At 50.8% G+C, this 15,474-nt stretch overlaps 6 protein-coding genes across 6 annotated transcripts; 5 read left to right on the top strand and 1 right to left on the bottom strand.

Moving 5' to 3' along the window:
• Positions 1-278: 278 nt before the first annotated feature.
• Positions 279-1,321, bottom strand: APUU_40025S (uncharacterized protein; the record flags this gene model as incomplete). Its single annotated transcript, XM_041703051.1, has 2 exons — positions 279-916; positions 970-1,321. The coding sequence occupies 2 exons, from the start codon at positions 1,319-1,321 to the stop codon at positions 279-281; spliced, it is 990 nt and encodes a 329-aa protein (XP_041555775.1).
• An 875-nt stretch (positions 1,322-2,196) lies between these two features.
• Positions 2,197-3,402, top strand: APUU_40024A (glycoside hydrolase family 27 protein; the record flags this gene model as incomplete). Its single annotated transcript, XM_041703050.1, has 2 exons — positions 2,197-2,261; positions 2,316-3,402. The coding sequence occupies 2 exons, from the start codon at positions 2,197-2,199 to the stop codon at positions 3,400-3,402; spliced, it is 1,152 nt and encodes a 383-aa protein (XP_041555774.1).
• Positions 3,403-3,956: 554 nt separating this feature from the next.
• APUU_40023A (PhzF family phenazine biosynthesis protein) lies at positions 3,957-4,983 on the top strand (the record flags this gene model as incomplete). Its single annotated transcript, XM_041703049.1, has 2 exons — positions 3,957-3,981; positions 4,037-4,983. 2 exons carry the CDS (start codon positions 3,957-3,959, stop codon positions 4,981-4,983), a joined length of 972 nt encoding a protein of 323 aa, XP_041555773.1.
• Positions 4,984-7,394: 2,411 nt separating this feature from the next.
• Positions 7,395-9,122, top strand: APUU_40022A (uncharacterized protein; the record flags this gene model as incomplete). Its single annotated transcript, XM_041703048.1, has 3 exons — positions 7,395-7,817; positions 7,889-8,957; positions 9,019-9,122. The coding sequence occupies 3 exons, from the start codon at positions 7,395-7,397 to the stop codon at positions 9,120-9,122; spliced, it is 1,596 nt and encodes a 531-aa protein (XP_041555772.1).
• Positions 9,123-10,022: 900 nt separating this feature from the next.
• Positions 10,023-10,430, top strand: APUU_40021A (uncharacterized protein; the record flags this gene model as incomplete). Its single annotated transcript, XM_041703047.1, has 1 exon — positions 10,023-10,430. The coding sequence occupies one exon, from the start codon at positions 10,023-10,025 to the stop codon at positions 10,428-10,430; it is 408 nt and encodes a 135-aa protein (XP_041555771.1).
• An 876-nt stretch (positions 10,431-11,306) lies between these two features.
• APUU_40020A (uncharacterized protein) lies at positions 11,307-14,532 on the top strand (the record flags this gene model as incomplete). Its single annotated transcript, XM_041703046.1, has 5 exons — positions 11,307-11,399; positions 11,455-11,721; positions 11,808-12,276; positions 12,345-13,157; positions 13,217-14,532. 5 exons carry the CDS (start codon positions 11,307-11,309, stop codon positions 14,530-14,532), a joined length of 2,958 nt encoding a protein of 985 aa, XP_041555770.1.
• Between the last annotated feature and the right edge of the window lie 942 nt (positions 14,533-15,474).

Below are 15,474 nucleotides of genomic sequence, written 5' to 3'. Positions count from 1 at the left end.
CGGGTTTTACCTACTTGTAGCAGGGTTAGGCAGCTTTTAACTAGAATACTAGGAATGTGCACGAATCATAGTACTTCCCGACACTTTCTAGTGGATCAGGGGCAGCCTTTCTATTAAAATCAACTCCATCTATCCACTCTAACATATATAGCCTTTTCGTGTCAATGGTCACGTTGTAGGACATATAATGCGAGACACTAAGTCCCACTCCCCCTAAAAATACACTTTCGAACATGTTTAGTCTGGGGAGCCTAGGTGTATTCCCCAAAGACTTGAACCTATTCCAAGGTACCAACAAATCTGGAAGAATAGACCTTCTTCTTGAACTGGGAAGGGTTCTTGTCCTCGCCGCGGATAAAGTCCCCGTTCCATGTAAGCCAGTACGCCCACTTCGCACCGTCCTTGTGCATCTGCTCAGGGTCAGGGATGTTTCCAACCTCGCCTAGTGCAATTGGCTTTGTAGAGTTGCCAGTTAGATTCTGAAGAGCTCTGTAATCGGCAATCTGCGATGAATGGTCGCCCTTGTCTGCATAAACATCGACGCTGACAACATCCACAAAGTCGTTCCCGGGGTACCACTCAGGTACTTTAGAGTTCCACACCCAGAGGAGGTTGTTAAGGCCGTGAGTCCTGGTAAGTCTATCGAAGAGCAGATAGTAAAGAGCCTTGCAAGGCTCAGGGCCGGATGCCCCCCACCAGAACCAGCCGCCATCAGCCTCATGAAGAGGACGGAAAAGGATGGGGGTGTCGTTAAACCGGGCGAGCTGCTTGGCGATAGCGTCGATGTCACGGACTAGCAGCTTGTAATCGGGAGACGATGGCTGGATGGCCGAAGAGAGGTTGAATGTGGTGCCCTCGGTGTAGAAGTTGTTGTACCATGCGTCCGGGGTCGAGGTGTTCGATCCGGAGGGAGAGCCTGGGACCAAGTATTAGTATAGGTAGCCAGGGTCTAGTCTGTGCTTTACTCACCCCAGTGCCAACAGATAGTAATGATGCCGCCGCGCTTGGAGTATGAGATGGCGTCTTCGACAGCGTGGGATTTGGCACCGAGCTCCACCCTTGATGGCGAGTAGTCCATCAAGTCGACTCCCAGGACTGCGGGGGAGTGACCCACGTTTTGGGCCAGCCATTCGGCATCTTCAAGTTCCTGTTGGCCGGAGAGCGTGGTACCGTTGCTTGTGGTCTTGTTGAGATAGGTCAGGAGCCTGCGCGCAGAAGTAGATGCGTTGCGGTTCACAGGCCCGGCGAGAGCAGCGGCTTGGGCCTGCACCAGGAGGCCTAGTCCGGCCGCGGCGGAGAAAAGCGAGTTGGAGAACTTCATTGTGAATTCAGTAGGCCGTTGGTCGCAATTGATTTCGACTGAACGAAGGTTGATGGTTGTTGTGATAGCTCTGTACCATGGCGAGGGTCTTATACCCTTCGACCACCAGGGTCCAGTATCCACGGCACCCAGCGGCGACTTCTCGGAGTAATTATGCTGAAATAACAGGGTCATCTATTTCATACTCTGCTGTGAAGACAAAGCAGAAGCAGCCCACTCGATACTGCTGGATTTGACCCGGAGTGGCCAGACAATATCCGGACGCGTGGCGCTGGGCCTCCCCAAGCTGCGTGCTCGCCTTCCTGGACCCTTTTATATACCGGACGATCAAACAAGGCGGCAGTTTCTTCCAAGGTCTGCTCTCACTGGGCTCATCGGCCAAATTCCCATACGCTGGAACGATCCCTGGCTCCGCAACTCAGGCGCCTGGGTTTCATATTAACGCTAACCCTGACCCGGTTTTGGCTAGCAAGTGCATCGGAACTCCTTGTAGAGTTTTGGCAAATCCACAGGGATGGAGAGGATGGAGAAAATGGAGACGGAAGTCCGCCGTCATGTCCCAGTTAGGAAACGGAGTGTTCGAGTAACTTCCGGTGATGGCCAAGGGTTGGTCTCAGGTATATAAGGCGCAGAGAGCCCCACGCATTTATGGAGCACGCAGCCATGCTAATCTCAGCGATCGCCATCAGTGGCCTTGCAGCGCTCACCGGCCGTGCATCGGCTCTCGATGCCCGTGTCGGCAAACTCCCCAAGCTTGGATATAACAGTAAGTCGTGTCGGCTGCTCTACAGACCATGCCCTAAACCCATGCCACAGCGTTCAATGCCTTCGAATGCCAGTACAATGAGGATGTTGTGCTTTCCCAGGCCAGGGAAATGAAGGATCTGGGCCTCGTCGACGCAGGCTATAACTCGTTTCTGTTTGATGATTGCATGACCGAGTACGCCAAACGCTTCACCCTAATCGTCTCATCATGTTAATACTGCCATTGCAGAAAGGCCCGCGATTCCAACGGCCGATTAGTCGCCGACGCCGGGAAGTTCCCTCATGGACTCCAGCGGCTTACCTCCCAATTGAAGTCAGTTGGGATATCGTCGAGCGCGTACTCGGACGCTGGCCACTGGACATGTGCCGGGTACCCTGGATCATACGGCCATGAGGCGCAAGACCTGGAGACCTGGGAGGCATGGGGGTTCGACTACCTGAAGTACGACAATTGCTTCATCCCCTTCGACAACGTCACTCAGGAGAATGTCTATGGGCGGTACAAGCGCATGGCTGATGCTATTGCTAACCGTGCTGCGAGAAATTACTCCCAGCCGTTCCAGTTCTCTCTCTGCGAGTGGGGATGGCAGCAACCCTGGATCTGGGCCCGCCAGCTGGGCCAGAGCTGGCGCGTCAACGGCGATATTAAACCCTGGTGGAGCTCAATTGCCAGTATCATCAACACGGCTTCCTTTGTGTCATCCGCTACGGACTTTTACGGCCGCAATGACTTTGACATCCTGGAGGTTGGAAATTACGGTCAGGGCGAGCCACACGGAAACATGACATTTGAAGAGGAAAAGAGCCACTTCACGGCTTGGGCCCTGCTGAAATCGCCGCTGCTAATCAGTGCTAATCTGACCAATGTCCCCCGGCAGAGTATTGAGATATTGTCAAACAAGGATCTCCTCCGCATCAACCAAGATCCCCATGTCGGCGCCAGCATTAGTCCCTTCCGCTGGGGCATTAACCCGGACTTTACGTTCAACGAAACTCATCCCGCTCAGTACTGGACCGGGAACTCGAGTTACGGGGTGGTATTCATGCTCCTGAACACGCTCGACACATATGAAGTCATGAGCTTCAATCTCACGGAAAGCTGGGCCATCCGCGCGGGCAGACTGTACGACGTCTATGACATGTGGAGCCACACCCACAATGGGACAGCATATCGAAATATCACGGTCAAGCTACCGCCGCATGGAGTCGCGGCGCTGCTTCTGAACGATGCCGGCCCTGAGGAGAGTGGCATTGAACCGTACTGTGCTGGTTGGTGGCAGTGCTCTTACCCAAATGGCACATATTATAGCAACTGAAAGCCTTTTATTACCCACCTGTACGCTATTTGCCTTGATGCCCGATGGTAGCTATGAAGGTATTTGGAATAAGATTCACCTATTTACAGGATTGATATAAACCTACAGAAAAAACAGCTAAATCAGAAAAAAGGATGCTTAGGAAGAAGCCTGCGAGGAACACAAAATGTTTAATGGCCTTCTCATAGCACAATATTGGAGAGGTATCCAATCATGACTACAGTGTTGACGGGAGCCAGGGTGACAGGTTCTGCTACTGCCGACAACAGCAATGATAGCTCAAGCTGGTCCAAGCAAGAACAAGGGGCTTGCTGGCGGGTTTGCCAGGCCATGTGTCACTGGTGGACACCTGGTCGAGCACCGCACGTTGCCTTACGCTTGAATGGTCAGTCACAAATTCGACCCAATTGTTTTGCCATTTTCGTAGCGATGTCGGCTCGGCTATCGTCGGACATGCTTTGTAGTCATCGATAACACCACTTTTTAAGCCATAATTAATAACCCTCCCCCCTCTTTTTTGAATAATGGACGATACCCAGTCTTGGATCTTCAAGATGTCTCCAGAACCTGCATCCTTTGGTATGTTGGTGACTACTGCGGGAAGGCTACAACTGGAAAGCTGATTAGTTGGTAGTTACCCTCGACGTCTTCACAGCCAAAGGATTCGCTGGTAATCAGTTGGCCGTCATCAAGGTCAGGGAAGACCGTCTGTCCACAAAGCAGAAACAATCAATTGCGAGGGAATTCAATTTCTCTGAAACCGTTTTCCTTCACTATGACAGCCCAAGCCAACCCCCCAAACTTGAGATATTCACGCCCGTGAACGAGATGCATTTCGCAGGTCATCCGGTTATCGGACTCGGACATGTTCTCTTTCGAGGATTGCTGGTGGATCTGCCCGTCTCTGGAACAGCAGAGGGAGAGGGCTTTAGGACACAGACTGTCATAACAAAGGCAGGACCTGTTGGCATTCACTACAATCCTGGCAGCCAAATTGTTTCGGCTGAGATCCCACATAATGTGCATCTTCACTCGAACCCCGTTCCCGTGGAAAACCTCGTGCGTACCCAATTAGGTCTCCAAGCGGCTGCAAAGGCCGGGCGTCTGCAGACAGAATATCCCGTTCTATCGATCGTCAAGGGGGTCACATATGTCCTCGCAGACCTGACTGATGCACCGGAGGTTTTCGCTGGCATTGCTGCAGGCCCAAGTCCTACTGTTGATCTGGATGAAGGATGGAGCCCATCATTTGCTGGTGTAATGTATTATCGCCACATTGGTTCTACCCACACAGAACAAGGGACAATGGTACAACAGCTTCGTGTCCGCATGATCGCCATTGATCTCGAGGATCCTGCGTGCGGCAGCGGGTCCGCCGCTTTGGCTGCCTATCTGTCCCTTCAAGATGGCAGCAGAAATGGAAAACACCGATACATTATCGACCAGGGATCCGAGATTGAGCGGCAGAGCAATATCACTGTGGAGGTACTCCTGAACGAGCGGGGAGATGGTATATCGTCGATTCTTCTCGCTGGCCAAGCAGCACTAGTGACAGAGGGAAGAATTCACCTTCCGGAATGATGGAATGACAATCTGGACCGCATCTGGAATACAGCTCTGCCTGTTCGCTTGGCAGCCACGTACTTAGGCTGTTATTTCTAGCTTGCTCTTGGACGGGTAGATATCTTAAATGCAGTCAATGGCGCTCTTTTTCCCAAAGAGCTGAGTCCTCAAAAAGCTCCTCCTCAGTTACATAATTATACTAGATCCCGTCCCTTTCGGCTGCGAGCAGATCCAAGTATTGTCACCCTGTCAGACATAAAACCAAACCTGGGTGAGATATGACGCTGCTGCGAGTATAGTGACTCGGTGTTGCCTGATCAGGGCTTGGATGGAGTGGAGTCACAGAATCGTGTCCACATCTTCATAACGTTCTTCGTATCATTTACCGCATTACAGGACCCGGTGGGAACTTTGGCGAATGCTGATTCGTCAATAGATGTGTTTTCATATGCGTTAACCCGTTTGGACGAGATAATAGCCGCGCTGCCTCCACTCTAACCAGGCAACCCACTTGCCTTGTCACAGATGGTGATTGCGGAAGACATTTTGGAATGCTTCTACCGAATTGGGAGGAGCGATAATAAAAGCGGAGGACATGAACAAGAATGGTATTGCTTCCAGGGCGAAGATGTGGCTGAATGTCCAGCACATCGTAGAGCCAACCTTGCTGACCCAGACCGCCCTTCACAGGGACTGCGTGGACAAAGCGAGGGTTTAATGTAAAGTTTGTATCTCGTGTCTGCAGTTATCATGACGTTGCTGGGAACAGTCGGGAGTGATTTCGGATCTAGATATTTGCGGAAATGAGCAAAGGTACCAGTCGAAAAAGGAGTTCGCTTCTCAACCTAGTTCGGATGCGATATCCACGTCTTTACCCAGGCAGGCGTCATTGTCTGTTCGATTAGAACAATATTGGTGAGAGGGTCCTTTTTTTGTGTTCAACAAGGAGGAAAAGTGCGTTACCACCCGAGCACGAAGCAGAATCCTGGCTGCTCGGGAGACCGGTCGAATATGGTCCGAGATATCGTGGAGCTGTCCTCGTTATTGTCGGTGGGGGGCTGCTTGAATGCATGGGACTCATGTACTGCGAAATTTTGCCCATGGGTAAAGGCACCGACTCGTGGGTTGGGTGGTTCCAAGCTTTAACCAGTGGCACATGCGGCCCTAGAGAACAAGCTAGAGAACAAACTGGAGAACAAACTGGAGGATAATTCAGAGGATCATATTGGGAATTCGGTGAAGAAACGTTGAACACCTGCTGAGTTTACCCTTAGCTTCGCACTTTCTTCGCGCAAAGCGAGGAGTTACGAAACGCGATGGACTTTTCCATTCAGCGAACTAATGAAACGAACACCCTTAACACCATCAACATTCATGGTCAATTGCAAGCCTTTGATTCTCAAAGTGCGAGCTTTTGACGATGGATACCTAGCTGGATGCTCATATATCCGGTAACAAGATGATTTCTCCGAAGAAATGCCGGTGGTCGAAAATTATTCGGATATAAATTCCCGAAGCTCTCCAGGATCCTGGGCAGCGGAAACCGCCACGCTGTCGGGTTAGAGATATATGGGGGATTATCGTATTCGTGACCTAGCACTTGTTGGGGCCCGGTAGAAACCACGTCAACCAGCAAATTGAATCTCAAATGTACCAAATCCACTGAGGCCCGCGTCGAAGAGATGGGAAGGGTGAGGCTCTACTAGGGCTTCTGCCTTGGATAGTGAGAATCCTCTTCTCAGGAATCCGCCTATGCGGAAGAGACACTGGTGATTCTGGTTACTTTGACTAGTTTTACTCCACGGAAACTATATCAGACCCTGTGCGCGGCGCCAGCAGCCGGTCCACAGGGCAAAGCTGAGCAAAACAACAGAAATTCTACGTTGTTTGATCAAGTTCTCGTAGGGGCTAGGATGAATCTGTTCGATTAGAATAAGAACATTATAATTATATCAGTTTTGGTCCCTTCCTGTTTTGTTTCATAGAGTATACAGAACCATCAAAAAAAAAAAAAAAAGAAAGTGTTCTCACAGAGTACACAATGCATGGTTTCAGAGGAACTTCTTGCCAGGTCAACCGGATAACAGGCAAATTCACATCCTGCTAGTTGTTTGTAACTTGGAGCCGGAATGTAAGCTGTGGGGTAATGATACCAGTCAGAATAATCCTAATAATTCATGCGCGGTGGTCGTTTCTGTCGTATCTATTTCCCATTCCAGAAGCAGCGGTGGGCACTGAGATCTACACGCGACCTATGGAACAGCGATAGAGCATCGGAGAATGACTGCGAATCCTGTACAACGTAAGGTATTGCCCGCCACCTGATGCCCATTGGGAACTACTTAACAGTGTGTAAATGTATCAATGCCGCAAAAGGGACCCCGCTGTGAATCATCTACAGGGGGATTCTCTAACACACCACTGCTACAATGTTGGGACTGGCAATCGCTGGGCTCGGCTATGGCCTCCTTACCCTGGCCCAAAATTCCACGGTGACGAACCCAATACTGCCTGGGTTCTACCCCGATCCAAGTTGCATTTTTGTGCCGGAATTGGACGATACTTTCTTCTGTGCTTCGTCAAGCTTCCGTGCTTTTCCCGGTGTTCCTATCACGGCCAGCCGAGACTTGCAGTCTTGGGCATTGATAAGCCATGCCTTCAACCGCCCTGAACAGCTCCCTGTGTTTGCGGGCCTGCATGGCTCAGCCGGTGGGATCTGGGCCCCGACCCTTCGTTACAGGAATGGAACATTCTACATTGTGTCTACCTGTGTAAACGATGACATCCCGTCAAACGATACATCGCGCTGGACCAATTTCATCGTTTCCACCACCAACCTTACTGCTCCGAATGTTGGTCTGACCACGTCTACTTCACTGCCGACGGATACGATCCCAGCATCTTTTGGGATGACGACGGCCAGGCCTATATCAGCTGGGCGATGCTCTGGAATGTACGCTCCGGGATTAAGCAAGCCACCATCGATATCAAGACCGGGGAAATTGGTCAGCCGGTGAATATTTGGAATGGCACCGGGGGGTTGGCGCCCGAGGGGCCTCACACCTACAAGAAAGACGGATTCTATTATCTTCTCATCGCTGAGGGCGGTACGGGACTTGACCATAGTGCTACGATTGCGCGGTCCCGGTCTATTAATGGGCAATATGACTCGAATCCAGCGAATCCGATTCTGACCAATGCGAATACTACCGAGTATTTCCAGGCGGTAGCACACGCCGACTTGTTCCAGGATGGCACTGGAAATTGGTGGGGGGTTGCGCTTTCCATGCGCCTCGACCTCCAAGCCAGGACGGCTCCTATGGGCCGCGAGACGGTCCTTTATCCCGTTACGTGGAAGCAAGGGCAGTGGCCTGTTATAAGCCAGGTCAAGGGCCGTATATCTAGCTGGCCACTCCCACAGAACTCCTCCAACAAAGCGATTCCAGGGTTATCTGTAACAGACTCCGAGGATATTGACTTCCTCGAGGAACCTGAAATCCCGCCCAACTTCCTTTATTATGGAGTACCGGATAACATCTCGTACGAATTCTCAAAGGGAGGACTTTGTCTTACGCCGTCGTCAACCGGGAACACGTCCACTGACAATGTAACACGGATACTACGGCGGCAGAGTCACTCACTCTTTACCTACAGTGTTGACGTGGACTGGTCACCAACGAGACTGGGAGATGAAAGCGGTGTCACCATTTTCATCGACACTGACAATCACCTCGATCTAGGAATAGTGCAGCTACCGGGAAGTAACGAAACAGCAACTACCTATCTCCGGTTTCAGGGTAAAGGTGCCTTGACGGCACCGCAGCCTACGATAGCGGACGTTGCATCGGAGTGGAAGAGCGGGTCAATCACGCTGGAAATCAAAGCGTTCAACGCTACACATCTTGCGTTCTCCGCCGGACCAGCGGCGCATGAATCGCAATTAAAAACAATTGCCGTGGCGCCATCAGGCCTGATCCAGCCGATTTTCACAGGTACGTCGGCTTTCCCATGGTATTCAGATTCTCTTTACCGGGATACTGACAGTGGTTGTAGGTGCTTCTCTGGGCGTGTATACAACAGTGAATGACTCTGCGAGCCATGCAGAAGCTTGCTTCACCCCGTGGAGGTATAACGGAGATGGCCAGTTTCATACCTAGTGTCGGTTAAACTATAGAGAGGCTGCATCATTAAGCATCACATCCATTTCAATACCAGTGATTTTTTTCAGTTGTGCTTGACTCGTCTTGTAAGATGGTTAACGAAGTACTCTCGGCAAAAAGACTGGAGAGAATACGTGCTGTATTCATCTCTGCTTGGCCCAAAATGCGTGATCGAAGTATTGGATGTCCGGTGTCCTACCAGCACCCCCCTTCTTGCATACAGTATACACCTTTTTCTCCACTAGACTGGCTCTGCCCAACCGCGGAAATAGTGACAGCAAGTCACAGTAAGTGACCACGGCAAGTGCGCTTTCTTCAGAGCCAATCATATACGATAGAATCATCAGCAATTGAAGTTTCCCCTAATCAGACACCGGAACATATAGTGTATATATTTCGACACTGCCTCATTGAGCATCACATGAGCGCATATTAGGCATACATGAAGAATGCGATCTGAGCGTTAGAATCTACCATGAAGATTGAAAAGTGTCAAAACCAACGATATTAGCCATTGGATGAATGACGCCTGCTACACTCAGCGTGAGAACAAGGGCGAAACAACATCCATAAACTCGACCCACTGCATTCATCTGGATGGGGTTAAGAATACGAATACGTACGTCAGAGTCGACTTGGCATTGGACTCTGACGCTCAACAATCTCGAATGCACCAAGCAAAAGTCCCCAAGGGTCGCCGAATTCCGAACTACACCCGAATGTACGAAGATACGAAGCCTACCACGCCTTCCTGTCCAAATCTTCGCCACGTCTGATATCGCAGTCTAGGCTGCGGTGTATTGTCTCGGATATATAGAGGAGGCAGTAACCTATATTCCATATCTTCAGATTTTCCTCATCGTTATCGTCCCCGATACCAAACCAAAACCCCTCAACATGCGTCTCACCCACCACCTCCTCCTCCCGACGATCATCCTAGCGGCTGCAACCCCACGCCCATACCCCGAGATTGACGACCTCATTGATGATATAACCGACATTGCCGCATCCGCAGCCGATTGGGGCGGTGACTTTGCCACAAATATCTACAGCGAGGCCACATCCCTCGTCAACTCGGTTCAAACGGGCGACTCTTACAGCTCGATGGTCTCGGAGGCGAATGATATTGCGAGTGCGTGGGAAACTGGTACACCCGAGTCGGCGACGCAGGCAGCAGACTCATTGGATTCCACCCCTACTGATGACGCGGATACGTCTCCTGCCGATGAATTAAGGGCTCGCAGGCCGGCGGTGCAGCTGGGATATGGGGTTGCCGCATTGCTCGGGGTTATGGCTGCTTTGTGAAGGATGTGACCAGTGTGGATTTGTTATTATATGGAGGCGACGCAAGTTGTACGCGAGGGTTTATTTCCCGTATTGAGACTCCTCAGATGATTCCGCATCGTAGTTGGAACAACAACAAGCAGCTCATTCTGAGATACGCTCCGATATTCACACTTCTTGTAGTTGAGCCGGTAGATGCGACCTTTTCCCAATTTACGAAGACTTGAACTGCCTGCAGTACACGAGAGAACTACCCGAGAATATGATTCCTGATGCCTTGGTGGCTGGGAGACGATAATTGAACGAAAGCTAGAGTGACCAAATATCACCGACCACCAGAAAGCCAGAATGATAGAGATATGCCCTAATATGGGAATGCCCCTCCAATGGCCTACCAGTTTGGGAGGAAGCCAGGGCCCTTCAGCTTTTTTCCTGTGCGCGGCACTGACCGCGCGGATGAGCTGAAAATCCGTAAGGTTCAGCTGCATTGGCCAAATTTTGGGTGGCATCTGTCTTCACTCTTGTTGCTTCTTCTTCCGCGCCTCCTCGGCTCATGATAGTCCGATAAACCGATTCTAAAACCGGCTCGACGGCCGTATTCGTACTCATTTCCTGAAATGGCGGAAGACGGGGTTTCGTGGTCATTTGCGAGGAATCATAAAGATCTAAGCATTTCTAGACAAAGGTTATAACAAAATAACAAAAAGTACCAAATTCCGCAGTCAGTTTCCACAGACTTTCCTGTTACACCGCAGTTGGTCTCCCTGCCCACTGCGTACGGCGAGTGCAAAACACAGTTCCAACACCTCAAATTATATCATTCGCGCCCCCCGGTATTTTGTCCGCTAGCAGCCCTTGGTCCGAACAATTAGGGAAAATCATCCTTTTTGGCCCCCAATGCGTGAGCATTTCAAGGCGCTGGCGATTGTCAGCGTGCTGGCAACGACCCATGCCCAAGCCACAGGCACATTCGAAAACCCAGCAGTTGCCGTCCGGCCCAAGTTTCGGTACTGGCTGCCGGATGCTAGCGTCGACGCGCGGGTAGTACAAGCTGATCCGGGCAGCCGGCAATATTGGTGCCGGTGGCGTGGAATTCTTGCCTTTCTATAACTATGGCGGCGAGCTCCCTATGGGTGAGCCGGGACCGGACTGGGCTACGTTTGGTTTTGGCACCGAAGCCTTTTATGACATCTTCGTCGCCGCGCTCAAAGTGCACCAACAGCAGGGCCTAACCATGGATTTTGTCCAGGGCCCGAATCAGGGCCAGGGTGTCCCTGCTGCTGTTGACGACGACGGACTGCAGTGGGATCTGGTGAGTGTTGCAGAGCTCACTCCTAGTGCACCCATGTCCAAGAGATTTTTGTTTCTATAGCCTGGTGCTAAACATCCTTTTACCAGGCCCCCTTCTCTACCGCCCTGGCCGCCGACGGTTCATTCCAGGGCATCGTGCCTGGCTGGGGTACCGGTGAGCTGGTCGCACTCGTGTCAGCCGAAGTGCTGTCGACACGAAATATCTCATTGGAGAGCACGTCAAGCGCCGTGTCACCGTCACCCCAGTCGTCTTACCTGCGCATGACGCTGCGGGACGGCAGCCTGATAAATCATGTTGATGGCGTCGCGGCAGATGGAACAGCTCAAATCCAGCGACAGGCCAATGCAAGTTACCACCTATTTGCGTTCTATCAGTACCACACGTTGAGCAAAAATCTCGTGGTGGAAGCCCAGCCGGCGGCAACTATCTTCGATAATGGGTCGTATACTGTCGACCACTTCAGCAAGCGTGGTGCCCAAACTATCATAGACTTTTGGGAAACGCATCTGCTGACCCCGGAGGTTGAGCATTTATTAGGCCAGGTTGGCGTGTATGGTAAGTGCGGCTCGATGACTTTGCTGGGCTACTCACTAATCGATTGCTTGTTTTGCCCTCTTTTCTAGGTTGGGAAGACAGCATTGAGGCACCATGTAATATCTCCTGGACGCGTTCCCTACCCGCCCTATTTACTGATAGATACGGCTATGACCTCCATACTTACCTACCTCTTGTCATGTTCCGTAACAACAACCTCGGTCTCCAGCCCAACAGCCCTGGGGCAATCGAATGCGTCCTTGATACTGCGGACAAGGGTCAAGGATATATTAACGACTACCGCGGCGCCCTGGCGCTCGGATACCAACAGTACTTACAGGCGCTGACAGACTGGATGCACTCGCGGTTGGGCTTGCAGTCATCAGCACAAGTTTCATACAATCTACCTATGGACATGGCAGCTAACGTCCCATTCGTCGATGTCCCAGAGTGTGAGAGCCTAGGTTTTAAAACCGTCGATTCCTACCGCCAGTTTGTCGGGCCCGCGGTACTCGGCGGGCGAAACATCGTCTCTAATGAGATGGGAGCTGTGCTACTTGAGGCCTATCGCATGCCACTAACCGCTCTTCTGTGGAACATCCACCGAGCTTTAGCAGCTGGCGTCAATCGGTTCGTATTACATGGTCAGGATTACACCGGAGACTATTACCACACTACATGGCCAGGATACACAGCTTTCATCTACCTCTACTCGGGTCAGTATTCGCATAAGGATCCAGTTTGGGACCACGGCCTCGAGGAAGCATTACAATATATCGGACGGTTACAGTATACACAGCAAGCAGGGCAGCTACGAACAGACGTCGCCGTTTATCATAAAGCATCAGCCACGGACCCATTCTTCGACATTGTCTACAACTCAACCGACCTCGAAGACTACGGTGATTCTCGCTTGAACTCCCTACCGTGCCCCGGATACTTGGGCTAACCCACTTGCCAGGCTACTCGTACAACTATATCTCTCCAGACAACTTTGACCTACCGCTTGCGACGGTGCGCGACGGGCTGCTCGGCCCGGACGGCCCGGCCTATCGCGCGCTGGTAATTCCCAGCACAGCACAGATGTCTCCTGCAGCCATCTGGAAAGTGCAAGCCTACGCTCAGCAGGGCCTACATGTCATTCTCAGTGGTGGTGACCCTGGCCTGTACCATTCTGCTGCTGCAGGCTCGTCGCTGAAGGAGTTTGCCGATGCTCTTACTACCCTGAAAAAGACAGATAATGTACACTCGACCATAGCTACCGGCGTCGCGCAGAAACTGCAGGACCTAGGGCTGCGCCCCACCGTCGAGGTAAATTCCAATGGCACCTGGTATGCCATTTGGCGCGAGGATAGCAAAGGAAACGGAGACGCTTCGTGCTTTATTTTTAACGACGCCGACACATTAACTGTAGGCACCATCGATGTGGCTACTGTACTTACTCCATACCTGCTCGACGCCTGGACAGGTAGCCGCAAGCCTCTTCTACTCTATGAAACTATCGGCAATCGCACGCGCATCCCCTTAACACTGCATGCCAACCAGTCTGTCCTGCTTGCCTTTGATAACTCTGGGCACAGTAACCGCCGCCTGCATGCCACCCAGTTACCAAGGACTGTGCTCGGCTACAACTACAACCCCAATAACACCGTCCAGCTCCATATTGGAGACGGATTGTGGGATGCCCCGATCAAATTGTCGGATGGGCGCCTGTATGGCCCTTCGTCGGTACACGCTGCCACAGCACCCTTCACTCTCACCGGATGGACCCTCGCTGTGGAGCACTGGGAGGCACCAGGAAACCTGAACAATGCCTCCGTCGTGGCGGTTAAGCGCAATACGACCGAGTCGCTGGCCAAACTGATTTCATGGGCAGAGATACCATCCTTGACAAATACGTCAGGTGTCGGTCTCTACACTGCCAGCTTTGGTTGGCCACCGTCGAACCACGCGTCAGCAGAGGGCGTCTACTTGCGCCTCCCACGAATTGTCCATGCCGCTCGCGTGATTGTCAATGGTAAGGCGCTGCCCGCCCTTGACCCGGCGTTCCCGCAGGTCGATATCAGCCCGTACGTAGTACATGGTCGACAGAACTTAGTGCAGATTGAAGCGCCAAGCACTATGTGGAACTATCTACGTAGTCTGATTGATGAACTTACCTTTATGGGCCAGCCAGCGACACGTCTCCTCGACGCCTTGGGTAATTTGCCAGGGCTGGTGGATAATGGAATCATTGGTGATGTGCAAGTGGTGCCGTACACGACCTTGTTATTATAAAGTCGATGCCAAATTACGCCATGAGAGGTCATATTCGTTAATAAGTTGTATTTTTGGTAGTTTCCGTTTGGGTCTATTCAGATTGTGTATAGAGGCCTATATGAAGACTAAAGAAATAATTAATAAGCTTACAGGCCTGAAGAATTATCCTAATTAAGATTAGATTAATCTAGACGAGAAAGGCTGTCTTTATAAGTAGTTAAATTAAATAGTAAAGCTATTTAATTTAATTATTATCTAGTACTAAATTCTCCAATATAATTATATAAATTTAACCTAGTATTAGCCTTCTATACTATTATATAGTTCTAGGACCTGGGTTAGGTATGATAAATAACACTTAAGAATTATACGTTAATTCTATTTTAGCTAATTTATAACTACTGGATTATAGTTAATTAGGAGATATTTGATGCTATTTGTCTGTGAATTGTTGTATTAACTCGTAACGGAAGCTTTGCACGTCCCCCTGCTTGAAGTCAGATTATACTGAACATCCCAGATATTGAACTATAGCCATTTTTGGAGCTATCAAGTCCTAGACACCTGCGCTCTTATCAGGAGCTCGATTTATTGACAACACTTGAATAGCCACCAGTTGATCACAGAACCTGAAAACCGGCGAAACGCCCAACTAATCAGATATATATCGTCCTGTGATGAACCTTCCATTTAGAGGAGGTTTTCACCAACACTGCCTGTGTCCGACAACAAACCTGAGCTCTTCATAAGGATTCATTTGTTTGAGGATTCAGGTTCATCGAACGAGATCCACTGCCAGAGATGAGCAATGTCCCCGTTTGATATATTCGCTGCCCAGTTCGCTGGAGATGGAGGCTTGGTAGAATCGCGGGGAAACAATTGAAGCTTCTCTTTTATGTGTCCGATGATTTGCCAGATGGCCAACGACCGGGCCTGCCCCTTGATGAATGACATTAGGAA

This window comes from Aspergillus puulaauensis, chromosome 4, assembly GCF_016861865.1.
Source record: "Aspergillus puulaauensis MK2 DNA, chromosome 4, nearly complete sequence".
NCBI classification, from domain to species: Eukaryota; Fungi; Ascomycota; class Eurotiomycetes; order Eurotiales; family Aspergillaceae; genus Aspergillus; species Aspergillus puulaauensis.
This window is presented reverse-complemented; position numbering and strand designations above follow the sequence as displayed.